Raw genomic sequence first — 16,887 nt, 5'->3', positions numbered from 1 at the left:
TGGTTCGCAAAGAAGGGCAAACATTTCAAAAGCAGACGTTGAATATCCCTTTGAGCATGTTGCAGTTATTCATTTCACAGTTATTCATTGCAGTTATTCATTGGTTGGTGTGTCAATACACCCAGTCACTACAAAGATACAGGCAACCTGTCACGCTGGTGTAAAGGATTTGGAGACAGGCGCATGAATACATCATCTTGGTTTTTAATACACCAAAAACAAACATGTGTACAAAACACTGGGATGTACTCAAACAAAAGAGTGAGGGTAAACCTCGTAGAACGACACAAGACCCGTAATACACAAAACACGCAGCACAGGCTGAGACAACACATAGGTACTCACACGACCAACGGACGTGGGAACAATAATCCACAGCCCAATTGGGAAACAAAGGGCACATTTATACAAACACAACATGCGAGGAATTGGAACCAGGTGTGCGTAATAACACAGTTCAGTCAGTCTAGATGGCCGGTGACGTCGACCTTCGGAACCGATGAACAGAATGAGCAGCAGTACCGGGGGGATCCGTGACACAACCTTCCTAACTCAGTTGCCGGAGAGGAAGGAAACCGCTCAGGGATTTCACCATGAGGCCAATGGTGATTTTAAAACAGTTACAGTTTAATGGCTGTGATAGGAGATAACTGAAATTGGATCAACAACATTGTAGTTAATCCACAATACTAACCAAAATGACAGAGTGAAAAGAAGGAAGCCTGTACAGAATAAAATATATTCAAAAAAATGCATCCTATTTGCAATAAGGCACTAAAGTTTTTTTTTTTAAATGTGAAAAAATGTGACAAAGAAATGTACTTTATGTCCTGAATACCAAGTGTTATGTTTGGGATAAATCCAACACAGCACATCACTGAGTGCCACTCTTCATATTTTCAAGCATGGTGGTGGCTGCATCATGTTATAGAGCTATGCAACTACAAAAGCCTAGAGCAAAACCTGGTTCAGTCTGCTTTCCACCAGACACTGGGAGACAAATTCACCTTTCAGCAGGACAATTACCTAAAACACACATATACACTGAGTTGCTTACCAAGATGGCATTGAATGTTCCTGAGTGCCCTAGTTACAGTATTTACTTCAATCGGCTTGAAAATCTATGGTAAGACTGGAAAATGGTCATCTAGCAATGATCAACAACCAACTTGACAGAGCATGAAGACATTTTTAAAGAATAATGAGCAAATGTTTTACAATCCAGGTGTGCAAAGCTCTTAGAGTTACCCAACAAGACTCACAGCTGTAACCGCTGCCAAAGACGATTCTAACGTGTTGAATTATGGGGTTGAATGTTAGAAGTTTTTATTCACTTTGACATTACAGAGTATTTTGTGTAGATCGTTGACAAAACAATTACAAAAAAAAACAATTATTTTAATCCCACTTTGTAAAACAACAAAATGTGGAAAAAGTGAAGGCGTGTGAATACTTTCTGAAGGCACCACAAAAGTATTTGGACAGTGACAAATGTTTTGTTGTTCTGTACTCCAGCACTTTTGAAATGACACACGAACTATAAGGTTACAGTGTAGACTATCAGCTTTAATTTGAGGGTATTTTCAACCATTTAGAAATTACAGCACTTTTTGTACATAGTCATCACATTTTACGGGACCAAAAGTATTGGGACAAATTCACTTACATGTGTAATAAAGTCATCCAAAGTTTTGTAAATGGTCCCATATTCCTAACGGGCAAAGACTACATCTCTACTTGTTGGATGCATTTGTTGTTTGTTTTGCTTGTGTTTGACTTATTCCACATTTTGTTGTGTTACGTCCTGAATTCAAAATGGATTAAATATTTTTTTAATCTCACCCATCTACACACAATATCCGATACTGACAAAGTTAAAACATATTTTTAGAAATGTTTGCAAATGTATTGAAAATGAAATACAGAAATATCTCATTTACATTATAGAAGCACCTTTGGCAGCGATTACAGCTGTGAGTCTTTATGGGAAAGTCTCTCTCTATCTTTTCAGAATTTTCCATCAATTAGCAAGTGGTTGAATCTCACCAGAGAAATCATCAGAGCGAGGGGAACAGCGCCCCTCTGTCTCAGTAAGTGTAGCCCATGTATCTGATGCTTTCTGGATTATGAAATCTTGCGGCCGTAGCATTTGATTGATTGATACCAGTAGGCATTTGGCCTCCCTTGATAAAAAATATATGTAATTAGCCAATCAACGTTGAGCTGAGCTCAACTGTGGGCTGTCCTGGTGCAGCAAAACGCCTCCCAAGGGAGGCCAATTTGGATTTGGCCTCACTCCAATCAAATCACATCCTAAGCAAAACGCCATTTTAGTTTCTGGTCTGTTTGTGTTGATGTCCTGCAGTAGCTAGCTTGCTAAATCGGCCCTTTTCTATGCCATGAATGGAGATGGGGATTTGGACTTGTGGTTTTGACTTAATTCTCTTTACAGGCCAATAATTATGATGGTGATTCTGATCTAAGTATAAATTAATATGTTGTGCCACTGGTCAAATACAATTGAAGTTCAATATGTAGCCTAGATGTAGCCTAGCTCCTTTAGGCTCAAGATAACTAGCTAGCTAATTTGGCTGGTTCATTGTTGCCCATGCAAGGAAGTTAGGCTAGCAAGGTAGCCTATGGCAATACAAACTAAAAGCAAACTGTATGACAGAGCCATAGACCATTTTGCCAACATGAAAGAGAGGGGGATAGCATTGGCTTTCAACTAGTCTACAAGTACGGCGAGTCCAAATGTTTTTTTATTTGTTCACACACGCTCGCACTGTTTGTTACATGCCATGTTGGCTTTGTGGACTTCACCGGACAGATGGTGTTCTTCGGTTTTGTGATGGAACAAACCTACAGTGCATTCGGAAAGTATTCAGACCCCTTGACATTTTCCACATTTTGTTATGTTACAGCCATATTCTAAAATGGATAAAAAATAAATAAAATCAATCTACACAAAATACCCCATAATGACAAAGTGAAAACAGGTTTTGAGAAATGTTAGCAAATTTATTAAAAATAAAAAACAGGAATATCTTATATACATAAGTGTTCAGACCCTTTGCTATGAGACTCGAAATTGAGCTCAGGTGCATCCTGTTTTCATTGATCATCCTTGAGATGTTTGGAGTCCACCTGTGGTAAATTCAATTTATTGGACATGATTTGGAAAGGCACACAACTGTCTATATAGTTCCCATAGTAGACAATGCATGTAAGAGCAAAAACCAAGCCATGAGGTCGAAGGAAATGTCCATAGGGCTCAGAGATAGGATTGTGTCGAGGCACAGATCTGGGGAAGTGTACCAAAATATTTCTGCAGCATTGAAGGTCCCCAAGAACACAGTGTCCTCCATCATTCTCACATGGAAGAAGTTTGGAACCACCAAGACTCTTCCTAGAGCTGTCCGCCCGGCCAAACTGAGCAATCGGGGAAAAGGGCCTTGGTCAGGGAGGTGACCAAGAACCCAATGGTCACTCTGACGGAGCTCCAGAGTTCCTCTGTGAAGATGGGAGAAGCCATCTCTGCAGCACTCAACCAATCTGGCCTTTATGGTAGAGTGGCCAGATGGAAGCCACTCCTCAGTAAAAGGCAGATGCCAGCCCCCTTGGAGTTTGCCAAAAGGCACCCAAAGGACTCTCAGACCATGAGAAACAGATTCTCTGGTCTGATGAAACAAAGATTGAACTCTTTGGCCTGAATGCCAAGCGTCACATCTGGAGGAAACCTGGCACCATCTCTACGGTGAAGCATGTTGGTGGCAGTATCATGCAGTGGGGGATGTATTTCAGCGGCAAGGACTGGGAGACTAGTCAGGATCGAGAGAATGATGAACGAAGCAAAGTACAGAGGGATCCTTGATGAAAACCTGCTCCAGAGTGCTCAGGACCTCCGACTGGTGCGAAGATTCACCTTTCAACAGGACAACGACCCTAAGCACACAGCCAAGACAATGCAGGAGTGGCTTCGGGACAAGTCTCTGAGTTGCCCAGCCAGAGCCTGGGCTTGAACCTGATCAAACATCTCTGGAGAGAGTTTAATATAGCTGCGCAGCGATGCTCCCAATCCAACTTCACAGAGCTTGAGAGGATCTGCAGAGAATAATTAGAGAAATTCCCCAAATACAGGTGTGCCAAGCTTGTAGCGTCATACTCAAGAATACGCAAAGCTGTAATCGCTACCAAAGGTGCTTCAACAAAGTACTGAGTAAAGGGTCTGAATATTTATGTAAATGTAATATTTCTGGTTTTGCTTTGTCATTATGGATATTGTGTGTAGATTGATGAGGAAAAAAAACATTTAGTAAATTTTAGAATAAGGCTGTAACGTAACAAAATGTGGAAAAAGTGAAGGGGTCTGAATACTTTCCGAATGCACCGTGTGTAATGGATTTTTTTCCGTCACTGTGTGACTGTTGTCTTTTTGTTGTCACGGCCTTGTTGTATAGCAGGATTCCATATAAACAAATGGGTTACAGAGCAAACATGTCACGTTCTGATCTTTATTTCCTTTGTTTTGTATTTTTTTTTGTATGGTCAGGGCGTGAGTTGAGGTGGGCAGTCTATGTTTGTTTTTCTATGATTTGGGGATTTGTATGTTTCGGCCTAGTATGGTTCTCAATCAGAGGCAGGTGTCATTAGTTGTCTCTGATTGAGAATCATACTTAGTTAGCCTGGGTTGCACTGTTTGTTTGTGGGTGATTGTCTATGTTGATTGCTTGTGTCAGCACCGTTCTCATTAGCTTCACGGTCGTTATTTCGTTTATTGTTTTTGTATAGTGTTTCAGTGTTCAGTGTTTTCTTTATTAAAATTCATGATGAACACAAACCACGCCGCATTTTGGTCCTCTGATCCTTCTCGCCTCTCCTCTTCAGATGAAGAGGAGGACGACCGTGACAAAACAACACAATTATCACAACAGGTTGTAAAATATATTCTTTACTGGCTTGGCTTCCTCAGTGATTTTACCCACGCACCACTACTGATCTTTGTAGTGACTGGGCGTTTTGATACACCATCCAAAGTGTAATAAATAACTTGCTCAAAGGGATATTCAATGCCTGCTTTTTTTAAATGTTTAACCATCTACCAATATTTACGAGGCATTGGAAAAACACCCTGATCTTTGTGGTTGAATCTGTTTGAAATTCACTGCTTGACTAAGGGACCTTACAGATAATTGTATGTGTGGTGTACAAAGATGAGGTAGTCATGAAAAAAATCATGTCAAAAACTATTATTGCGCACGGAGTCCATGCAACTTATTATGTGACTTGTTAAGCACATTTTTACTCCTGAACTTATTTAAGCTTGCCATAACAAAGGGGTTGAATACTTATTCACTCAAGACATTTCAGCTTTTCATTTTTTATTAATTTGTAAAAATGACTAAAAACTTAATTCCGCTTTGACGTTATGGGGTATTGTGTGTAGTAGGCCAGTGACAAACAAAACATTTTTTTGATCAATTTTAAATTCAAGTTGTGATACAGCAAAATTTGTAAAAACTCAAGGAGAGTGAATACTTTCTGAAGGCACTGTACATACAGTACATATAGCATTTTCTGATTTAAAGGCTCAACAGGATATCACAGAGAAATGCCCTCACTAAAACTGTTTTAGTTTTGCAATAGCTGTTGTGGTCATAAGGGTCATTAATTGCTCTGTTCGGGATGTTTACACTATAGAGATCCTATTCCATTACTAATTCTATGGTTAACACCACCTCGGGTTAATATTTTAACATCAATCTTTTTGATTGGTATGAACAAAGTATCAGCTGCATCATAGTTTATTATTGAGATTATTATGAATATTGGGATTATTATCATTTAAAATGTCTGTAGAGAGTGATGTCATGAAATTCGAATCCAAGCCACAAGCTGGTTCCATGTGCCATTCCACAGATACATAAGCCTACACGTGATCGAGACACCCCCAAAATATAGCAATAGAAAATAATAGCAATTATACTTGTGAAATTCGACATCAGCATTGCTCAACATTACACAACATTATCATGTGTGAGTCTCCTGACATTATTCCTGGTCAATCCAAAATGTTCCCCTCGCCCTTAGATGCATGCCGTTCCATTGGCCACATCACAGTCTATTTTAAGGTTTGTGCTCAACTCAGAGGGCCAGGGCATTCAGGCAGGCAGCGAGGGAAGGGGAGGGTAAACAGTACTGTGTTTCAGAGGGGATAGCTAGGCCGCCTGTCTTTCTCTGACCCTAATTCCAGATGCATTCAGCCACATTAACCACAACTCCTGCAGCCTGGCTGGCTGAGGAACATGACGGTCTACTGGAATTGGAGGATTCCCACTGAATGGTAGGACAGGATGACATCGGCTTGGCTACTGTGTGATCAAAGCGCACAACAGTAATGGGGGCAAAGAGTTTAGTAACACAATGCATGGTGGGAGATGATATTGATGTCATATCCCTGTTTAACATGGATCCCTGGTTTCACTGCGGCAGGCGGGGCATGGCCATGCTTTTGTTGCTGTACTGTTATATTGTCGTCTAAGTGTCAATGTGGGTAATGGGAATTCCAGTAAGAATGGCTCTTCATACTTACAGATGTATGTTAACAATGTCAGAACTGCAAAGTTGAAGATAGTGACTGGCCTTTTAACTCTCAAATCTTTACAGAGTGACTTAGATTACAACAAAACTCTACTCGGCATGAACGTAAACAATCTACTGGGCTCAATCAGGTCAACATTGAACTTGTGTTTCTTTCTTTCTCTCCTTTTCAGATAAAGAACCTCCTTGTTTACACTGCCACTTAGTGATATTTATTTATACTTTATGTATTTCTATTCTATTTCGATTTTTATTCATTTTTTTCTGTGTTGTTAATACTCCTGAATAGACATTCAATCCAAATGGATCTGAGAGCTAAACACAGTCTGGGTCTTCTGGACCAGCTGAGGAAGATGAGGGAGACAGAGAAGCTGACAGATGTGGTGTTAGTGGCTGAGGGCATCAGCTTCCCCTGCCACCGCGTGGTCCTCTCAGCTTTCAGCCCTTACTTCCGGGTTATGTTCACCTGCGGCCTGCGGGAGTGTAGTACTAGGGAAGTGTTTTTGCGTGACACCCCAGCCGATAGCCTGGGTCTATTGTTAAACTACATGTATTGTTCTGAGCTCCCGCTCAACAACACCAATGTACAGGGGGTCTCGGTCGCTGCCTTCCTCCTGCAGATGGACGAGGTGTTCAACCACTGCCAGAGCCACATGAGGGAGAACATGGACGCCTCCAACTGCCTCGGGGTGTACTACTTTTCCCGCGACCTGGGAGCCGAGGAGCTGGCCGACCATGCCCAGAGATACTTGCGGACGCACTTCGTTCAGGTGTGTATGAGCGAGGAGATTCTGGAACTAGAGGCCCACCAACTGGGGGCGCTGCTGAGCTCCGACGACCTCAACGTGTCGCGGGAGGAGACCATCCTGGACGTGGTGCTGCGCTGGGTCAGGCAGGACACTCCGGGGGATGGGGTGGAGGACAGGCGGAGTAGACACCTGGTTGAGCTCCTGAGGAAGGTGCGTCTCGCCTTGGTGGCCCCTGACTACTTGAGGGAGGCTATGAAGAGGAATATGTCTCTGTTGGCGGATGCAGAGTGTCTGGAGATGATGGAGGGGGCACTGGAGGCCACAGGAATGCATCCGGCCTCCTCACCCCGTAAACTGAAGCTCCGCTATGGGATGGAGACCACGGATCTGCTGCTCTGCATCGGCAACGAGGGTGGAGGGATCCGATCACGCTATGGAAATTATTCGGAACGTAGCTTCTGCTACGCTCCCTCCACGGGCCGCACCCACTACATCACGTCCCCACGCTACGGAGACGTTCTGGGATTCGTGTGTGCAGGGGTCGTCACCGAAGGCAACGAGATTGTGGTGGCCGGGGAGGCAGGGGTGAGGAAAATGGCCAGGCAGACGAACAGGAATGTGGAGATATTCAGGTAGGAATCTGGAAGAATGGTATCATGAGCTCTGTGTGTGAATGAGATCATCAACAATGGTCACTGATGAGAGTGACAGTCAATGGCATACTGTTTATGTGCTGTGGCCAGGGGAAGTGCGTGGCCCGGTGGAGTGTGTGGCCAGGTGGAGTGCGTGGTCAGGTGGAGTGCGTGGCCAGGTGGAGTGTGTGGCCAGGTGGAATGCGTGGCCAGGTGGAGTGCGTAGCCAGGTGGAGTGCGTGGTCAGGTGGAGTGCGTGGCCAGGTGGAGTGCGTGGCCAGGTGGAGTGCGTGGCCAGGTGGAGTGCGTAGCCAGGTGGAGTGCGTGGCCAGGTGGAGTGCGTGGCCAGGTGGAGTGCGTGGCCAGGTGGAGTGCGTGGCCAGGTGGAGTGCATGGCCAGGTGGAGTGACAGTATGAGAATGATTGTCAGTAACTCCAGACCAGAGGCCTGCCTAATGGGCTTTAATAGCACTCCTGTCTTTATTTTAGCATGGTGGAGTCTCACTAAAATAGGATGTATCTCCTAACCCCTGCCGCTGACTTTGGTTTTCTTGTCCTCCTCAGGCACAGGGTGGAGGCCCAGGGAACCTGGGAGCACCTGAGCTCAGCAGAGTACCGAGACTCGTACGCTCTGGGGGCGCTGGGTGATACTATTTACCTGCTGGGAGGCCAGATGAAGCAGAAGAACCAGTACCTCATCACCAACTCTGTGGAGCGCTGGTCCCTGCAGGGTGGGCCCTGGCATAGCGCCGCCCCGCTACCCATTCCGCTGGCCTATCACAGCGTGGTCCGACTGAAGAACCGCCTCTACGTGCTCGGGGGTCGAACTCCACAGGTAATGGACTAAAGAGAAGGGTTTTAATATACAGTACCAGTCAAAAGTTTGGAAACACCTTCTCATTCAAGAGTTTTTCATTATGCAATATGCAATCATGTAGTAACCAAAAATGTGTTAAACAAAACAAAATATATTTGAGATTTTAGATACTTCAAAGTAGCCATCCTTTGCCTTGATGCCAGCTTCATGAGGTAGTCATCTGAAATGCTTTTCCAAAAGTATTGTAGGAGTTCCCACATATGCTGAGCACTTGTTGTCTGCTTTTCCTTCACTCTGTGGTCCAAGTCATCCCAAACCATCTCAATTGAGTTGAGGTCGGTTGATTATGGAGGCCAGGTCAATTTGATGCAGCACTCCATCACTCTCCTTCTTGGTCAAATAGCCCTTACACAGCCTGGAGGTGTGTTTTGGGTCATTGTCCTGTAGAAAAACAAATTATATTCCCACTAAGCGCAAACCAGATGGGATGGCGTATCGCTGCAGAATACTGTGGTAGCCATGCTGGATAAGTGTGCCTTGAATTCTAAATAAATCACCTACAGTGTCACCAGCAAAGCTCCCCCACACCATCAAACGTCCTCCTCCATGTTGGGAACCACACATGCAGAGATCGTCCGTTCACCTACTCTGCGTCTCACAAAGACACAACGGTTGGAACCAGAAATTTCAAATTTGGACTCATCAGACCAAAGGACAGATTTCCACCAGTCTAAAGTCCATTGCTCGTGTTTCTTGGCCCAAGCAAGTCTCTTCTTCTTATTGGTGTCCTTCTTAGTAGTGGTTTCTTTGCAGCAATTCGACCATGAAGGCCTGATTCACGTAGTCTCTTCTGAACAGTTGATGTTGAGATGTGTCTGTTACTTGAACTCTGTGAGGTGCAATCTGAGGTGCAGTTGCTTTCCGATTTCTGAGGCTGGGAAACTCTAATGAACTTATCCTCTGCAGCAGAGTTAACTCTAGGTCTTCCTTCCCTGTGGCGGTCCTCATGAGAGACAGTTTCATCATAGCGCTTGATTATTTTTTTGACTGCACTTGAAGAAACTTTCAAAGTTCTTGAAATATACCGTATAGACTGACCTGCATGTCTTAAAGTAATGATGGACTGTCGTTTCTCTTTGCTTATTTGAGCCTTTCTTGCCATAATATAAACTTTGTCTTTTACTAAATAGGGCTATATTCTGTATACCACCCCTACCTTGTGACAACACAACTGATTGCCTCAACCGCATTAAGAAGGAAAGAAATTCCACAAATGTGCTTTTAACAAGGCACACCTGTTAATTGAAATACATTCCAGGTGGCTACCTCATGAAGCTGGTTGAGATAATGCCAAAAGTGTGCAAAGCTGTCATCAAGGCAAAGGGGGGGCTACTTAGAATATAAAATATATTTTATATACACATTTTTTCCTTGCTACATAATTCCATATGTGTTATTTAATAGTTTTGTTGTCTTCATTATTATTCTACAATGTAGAAAATAGTAGAAATAAAGAAAAACCCTGGAATGAGTAGGTGCATCCAAGCTTTTGACTGGTACCGTAGATGAATAGCCTGTGAATGTTAGACTATATTAGGTGTGTGTGTGTGTGTGTGTGTGTGTGTGTGTGTGTGTGTGTGTGTGTGTGTGTGTGTGTGTGTGTGTGTGTGTGTGTGTGTGTGTGTGTGTGCGTGCGTGCGTTTGCACACACAATGTGCGGGCAGGAAGGCCAAGGGGGGATTTCACATTTGTTTAATTCAATCTCACAACACCTATGTATTTTTGGAGTCCCTCACTCTCACTCATGTACACACTGTGCTTTAGGCTGCAAAGCTTTGACAGCAGAGAGACACACTATCTGTGTCAGTGTGCAACTCTTAGCCCGCTCTCTATACCTCTTCCTTCTCTAAACTCTGCACCTGTCCTGTCACTTCCCCTGGCAGTCCTGGCGGATGGACGACGAGCCAGACCGCTTGAGCAACCGTCTGCTGGAGTACGACCCTGAGACAAACAAGTGGACAGAGCTTGGTCCCATGAAGTACTCCAAGTACCGCTGTGGTGCTGTGGCACTCAATGGAGAGATCTACGTGATGGGTGAGATTAAGTAAATAAATATCACAATTGGCCATTTGTTCTCATTGGTTTCCTGATGGTCATGACGATGATGGTCACTTTGTATCAGCAACCGGTGATTATTCCTCATAATTTGATCTTTAGTATGTTTTTTCCTAGAGCAGTGTTTCTAATCCTGGTCCTGAGGATCCAAAGGGTTGCACAATTTAGTTTTTGCTTTAGCACTACTGTACACACGATTTTAAATTAAAGCTTGATAATGAGTTGAGCAGCTGTGTAGTGCTAGGGACAAAACCAAAATGTGCACGCTTTTGGGTCCCCGGGACCAGGATTAAGTAACACTGTCCTAGCGAAACCCCCAACCTTCAACATAAACAGTATGTTTGGACAAAACCCAGTTTTTTAAAGTAGCACTTTACTACACAAAGTAATGAATGTTCCAGTACCAACCCAGTTGTGTTCTAACAGGAGGTATCGGCTGTGAGGGGGTCGATCATGGGCAGTCCCGTCGTTGCCTTGATGCTGTGGAAATCTACAACCCTGATGGAAACTTCTGGAGGGATGGGCCTACTATGCCTTCACCACAGCTATCCCTACGCAGCAATGCCTCCAACGCCGCGGTGGTGGGGGGCAAGCTTTATGTCTGTGGATACTACAAGGGGGCGGGTAACTAAACCACAGATGATCCATTATATTGACCAGATACTCAAGTGGCCGCTCAAATGATGAAAATAAATGTTTTCAAAAATGGAAGGCAGTTGGGAGGAGGCAAGATCAGGTGGGACCATTCTAGCCAATGAGAGGGCAGACGCTTGTGAACAACAGGCACATCTCCCGAGATAAAACTTTTTTTAAATCAAAGCTGCTGGGATGTCACGTCTTACTTATGTCAGTACACTCGTAACACCCTAAGCATTATGAAACTTCTATTCGATCAAATAAGCCACATGTAGCAAATAAGCCATACGTTTTTTTGCAATCGAAATTGGACACTCTCACTGACCTCCAAATAAAAACTCGCTTGGTGAGCGAAAAAAACAAGGATTAAAAAACAGCACCTGCTGGAGAAGACAGATTTTGGGCCCAGTTATGCCTCTCGCTTGCCTCTTCCTCTCTGACTAAACCTACTTTCCTTTCCACTGTTCACAAAACTGTGACATCACGTGGCACAGGTTTGAGTAAAAGATGACCTGTCTCTTTAAGGAGTTAACAAATTGACTGTGTAGATGAATGCTGTTTCATTTGATTGCCACACCACTCTTTAAAATGCCACCATTCTACGCCATGTGTTAGCAAACTTGTCACAAGTTATTCTGAAAAAAAATTATATTGTCAGTAAAGTGATTCCAATAGTGACAACATTCCAATATTCCTGGCCTATCCTAATCCCAGTCTCCCTCAGATCGTCATGAAGACATAATCAAGGACATCCTGGAACTAGACCCGTGGGAGAACCGCTGGACCGTTGTGGCCCACCGCGTTCTGATGCATGATGCCTACGACGTCTGCTTGGTGGCAAGCCTCAATCCACGGGAGCTCATGTCTCCCCCGGCAGACCTAGTAACTCAGTGACGTTCACCTGCCCTAAGGTCTAATCTTCTTAGCTAAGAGTACCGTGGGCTACAATTATGTATTCTGAAAGATGATCATATTGAGCAACAAGACCTTTCTTTCTGCTGCTGTGGGCCAGGAGTCAAAATGCAGTAGTGCTGGCTAATCCTGGTGGTGCTTGTTGACAGACATTGCGCAGTTGGTGTTTAAAAGCCCTGACCTGAGTGGGGCACTGCACAAAATAACACTCTACCCTTGTCTTGAACTGTATATGACCTACCGAGTTGCACATTTAGAAGTAAACATTGTATCTGAATATCATACCTTAGTGGGTTTTGTGACACTGAAATATAGCTTGTAAATACAATTGTTTTGCGATTTAATTTTTTATGTTGCTGTAAAATGCCTCTGCCTCATCTTTGGAATACTGGAAAGAAAACCAGACAGGTCCTTCACAATCAAGTTATTTTATATCAATTTTCCATTTTGCTCTTTACATTTGTTCAAGATTATATTTTTGTCATGCAAATAAGACTTACATTAAATTGAGTCTTTGCTCAGGCGTAAACATGTGTTTGTGGAGCTAGTGTACTAGAATTGCAGAAAGAGGTGATGAGAGAGAGGATTCTACACGTGGCACTGGCACGTGTTGGCTTAGTTATGTGTTGCCCTTCTCCTGTATGCCAACAGAAGAGATGGCCCTTAATTAAACGCTATAAAAACCTCCAAAACCCCCAGTTATACCGTCATGTAGAAAGTTGTATTGGTAATATAGCAGAAAGTGTAATAATGCCTGGCACCCTCGTGGTTGACTTTAACACCATCAGACTTTTACTTATAAATATGATCTGACAATTACTTTCCTCTTTTCATCCCGTATTCTTTTGTGGGCATGATTTCTGTTATCCCACAATTTGCCCCAAAATGTACTCAGAAACAGTAGCTCATTCATTTGTAGTTTAATCTTAATGGGAAAGTCTGATGTAACATTAACAGTGTAAAGGGTTTTGAAAACACTAAAACACAAACATAGGGAATCGATGAAAAAGTACATTTTTGATGGTGAATTTTGTTGTCAAAACCAATTACATTGAGATCAACCAAACACAACAACAGCTTGTCAAACCAACTCCCTCCTCAATACCTCCCTACACTGACATCCTGATTCCCCTTCAGACATCAGTCAGAATCACAGTTCATGTCAAACAGCTGCCATAAGCCTCTGTTTCTCTCTGAGACAGCCTGGGGCTCAGGTGGCGATGGGGTCTTTTCCCAGGCGGGCCTGGCGTTGTTCCCTGTGGAACCGCACACAGAGCTGTTACTTTCCTGGGACCACAAGCTGAAAGGGTTGCGATAGCCTCCGGTGGCTTTGTTAGACTTCTTCTCTTTGTCCTGCTGTCGTTTCTGAGCTTCTGGTATGAGTGTGTCCATCTCCATCCTGTTGGGATCATGCTGCTCCTTGCTAGTCGATCCAGCTCCCTGCTTCCTTTGGTTTTTGAGGGGCTGTCGGTTCTCATCCCCACCCCTGCCCACTAATCGACCGTTACTCCTGGTCTGTCGTGGCATTAGTGCCCTCCTCCTGCTTCTGAATGGCTGTTTCCTCTGTCCCTGGCCTCTCTGGGTGAACCTACGTCCAGCCATGGTGCTCCTGCCTCTGGGGCTCTCTGAGGGGACCGCTGCAGGCTCACTGTGGTCAGGCTGGCTGCTCTGCTCCGGGTCGCAGTGGGGGTTCATGATGGTGCGGGTGCTCCTAATGGTCACATCTTGCAGAAGCGCGTAGGCCCTGCTGGGGTCCTGAAAACCCTGCATGGGGTACTGTAGAGCTGGAGCGCCCCCCGATGTGCTGGGGTCTTGTAGGCCCTGCATAGGATAGTGTAGGGCTTCGGCACCTCTTCCTGGTCCATGAGTCACAGCGGTAGAGCGTGTGGTGTATGGGTACACCCCCTGCCAGGAAGTCTTAGCCGGCTCATCCAGCATCATCTGGCTACACCGCTCCAGCTGATCCTCCTCCACCATCGCAGGAAGGTACAGAGCTCTGGGGGCTGCGGCCTGGCCCTGGTCACATGTCTCTGAGGGTCCTCCTCTGGTTCCCCTATCTGCAGGGTGCAGCCACCCTGCCGCCTCTCCTCCCGTCTCCCCTACACCACATGATGCCACTGCTTTAGAAGGCGCTGTGACCGCTGTCGCACTGCAGAGACGTACACCTTCAAAGTACCTCTTCTCCTCACTCACCAGGCAGAACCTCTCTACCAGTCCTGGGGATGTCTGGACCGTGCTTTCTGTCACCCTGACAGGTGTGGGGAGGGGTTTGGACCCGTGCTGGGAAATCAAGGTGCTTAGAAGGGACAGGGCTTCTCCTAACATGCTTTGATCTCGGCTCTGCTCATGTCTCAGGACCTCCAGATTCTGCTGCAGGCCCTGCATGTGGGAGCTGAGTTCTGTAGTCGCCACACCCGTCTAGGACAGAATAGAAGACAACAATATATGACTAATAGCAAAGACATGAAAATCAAATATAGATATATCACATTAAATTATCAACACTAAGTATGTCAAATAGTATTCTCAGCACCCAGAATCAAATATTTTGTGTGTCAGCCAACTAATGTTTTGTTTGTCACGAGACATATGTTGGTATCACACTCTCACCACACACACCCTCATTAAGTATAAATTCAACATCAGGACAAAGGCTTGACAATACAGTTATAAATGCCACCTGTCCTCACCTTGGCTACTCTGTTCTCCATCTCTTTTAGCATCTGATTCTGTGAGCTCACTTTATTCAGCAAGGCCTCAAACTGCTGTGCAAAGCCATCCTGCAGACTGGCTATGTTTTGCTGCACTGTAAAATATGTTAAAAGGTAACCCCAATGAATACACAATCCATTCCATAGCAATCAAGACCAATGTAAAAAGATAGCCACAATCTACACACTGCCCATTATAGCCAAAGAGACCGGCTCATTCATCATAATTTCAAAATCGAGGTATTAGATCAAATATTTCTATAATAAAATATATGCATGTGATCATAATTTCACTACTGAACTAAAGCACCATCTACTGGTCTCAGAGATTATTTCCTTTATAAACATGTTAATAATGAGCAATGCACAATAGATTCTAATAAAAGTTGAGAGAAATTGTTCAAAGCAACCCACATGTCTTTGCAAAATCTGCAAAATCTTTGTTGCCTGTTGTAGTGCTCTCATCAATGTGATTTACAGAGAGCTTAATCTGAAACACACATAGCATAAGGGTTTATCATTATTATAAAAATGAGCACCAGACCAGCAGTACAATTTTGCAAAAATGTATTATTCTGGATTGTTCACTTACATTTTCAAGTTTTTCACGAAATTGTAGAAATCCAGAGGTGAGAATGTCGCTGATAAAACAGACAGGACACTAATTAAACCACAAAATACCATGTTGTTTGTATCTTTCATAATAAAATCCCTGCAGAAACAGGTAACACTCATGAGACAATAGCTACCTCTCACACTTTTCTTTAGCTTTTTTCTTGTCCTCTTCAAACCTGTCCAGTATGCCAATTGCTTTGCCACTTGTAAAGCTTGGCACCTTCACTTTGTCCTTTCCATCTCCGAACAGGAATGGTTTGGAATGGTAATTGCTTAAAATCTTTGGCTCACTTGCCTGAAACACAATGATTGGTTCATCATAAAACAAAGAAAAGCTCTGACAGTTTTGAGTTTGTTCTGGGGTTCATCTGATAAAGTGAATTGCTAAATGTTGTATTATAAATTAATGGGATACTACATATTGTGAGCAAAACAAAGTAATTGCATTCACTGAGCTCAGGACTGTTGCACAAAGGTGGACATGATGAGACAATGAGATGGTTTACAAAGTAAAAGAAAATATGGGCTAATAGACCTACCTCTTGTGACTGTGAGCTACCGGATATTCTGTTTGAAAAGCCCATGTCCTGTGACATGCCCTGAGAGTTTTCAGGCCAAAACTGGGATCCAAACAGGAACTGTGAGTCTGTCAAACTGGAGTAGTCACTGGTAGCCCCATTCCTGCTGGTGATCTTGGGCACACTACAAGTTATAAACACACACACACTTAATTCATTTTAAGGGCTACACAAACATTTAGGCTAACTCGCTAAATTTCAATAATATATTTTTGAAAGCTGCATTAATTGTCTGATGCAGTGCACTTTAGCTAACAGTTATGTATTTCATTGTGTGGGGTAGATTATCGTCTTGGCTATGGGGTGGATTATCTTCTTGGCTATTGGGTGGATTATCTTCTTGGCTGTAGGGGGATTATATTCTTGGCTAAAATTTGTTATGCTTACATGGATCCAGTTGGGATGCTTAAAATCTCTTTGATATTCCACACGTTGGGATTCATTTCTGTTTTGAGTACAGATAAAATAATTATTTTAACGTTATAAACCAATTACAAATGATTTTTTTTTAACACAAAACAG

General features: G+C 43.7%; 1 protein-coding gene across 1 annotated transcript; it reads left to right on the top strand.

The window, feature by feature from the left end:
* The first annotated feature begins 6,182 nt into the window (after nucleotides 1-6,182).
* On the top strand, nucleotides 6,183-14,038 carry kbtbd12 (kelch repeat and BTB (POZ) domain containing 12). The gene is made up of 6 exons (XM_029682931.2): nucleotides 6,183-6,343; nucleotides 6,774-7,981; nucleotides 8,546-8,816; nucleotides 10,742-10,892; nucleotides 11,340-11,537; nucleotides 12,274-14,038. The coding sequence occupies exons 2-6, from the start codon at nucleotides 6,903-6,905 to the stop codon at nucleotides 12,441-12,443; spliced, it is 1,869 nt and encodes a 622-aa protein (XP_029538791.1). The 5' UTR covers nucleotides 6,183-6,343; nucleotides 6,774-6,902; the 3' UTR covers nucleotides 12,444-14,038.
* Nucleotides 14,039-16,887: the final 2,849 nt, after the last annotated feature.

Source organism: Oncorhynchus nerka, linkage group LG15 (assembly GCF_034236695.1).
Source record: "Oncorhynchus nerka isolate Pitt River linkage group LG15, Oner_Uvic_2.0, whole genome shotgun sequence".
Taxonomy (NCBI): Eukaryota; Metazoa; Chordata; class Actinopteri; order Salmoniformes; family Salmonidae; genus Oncorhynchus; species Oncorhynchus nerka.
The sequence above is the reverse complement of the archived record's forward strand: the minus strand, read 5'-3'. Positions and strand labels throughout refer to the sequence as shown.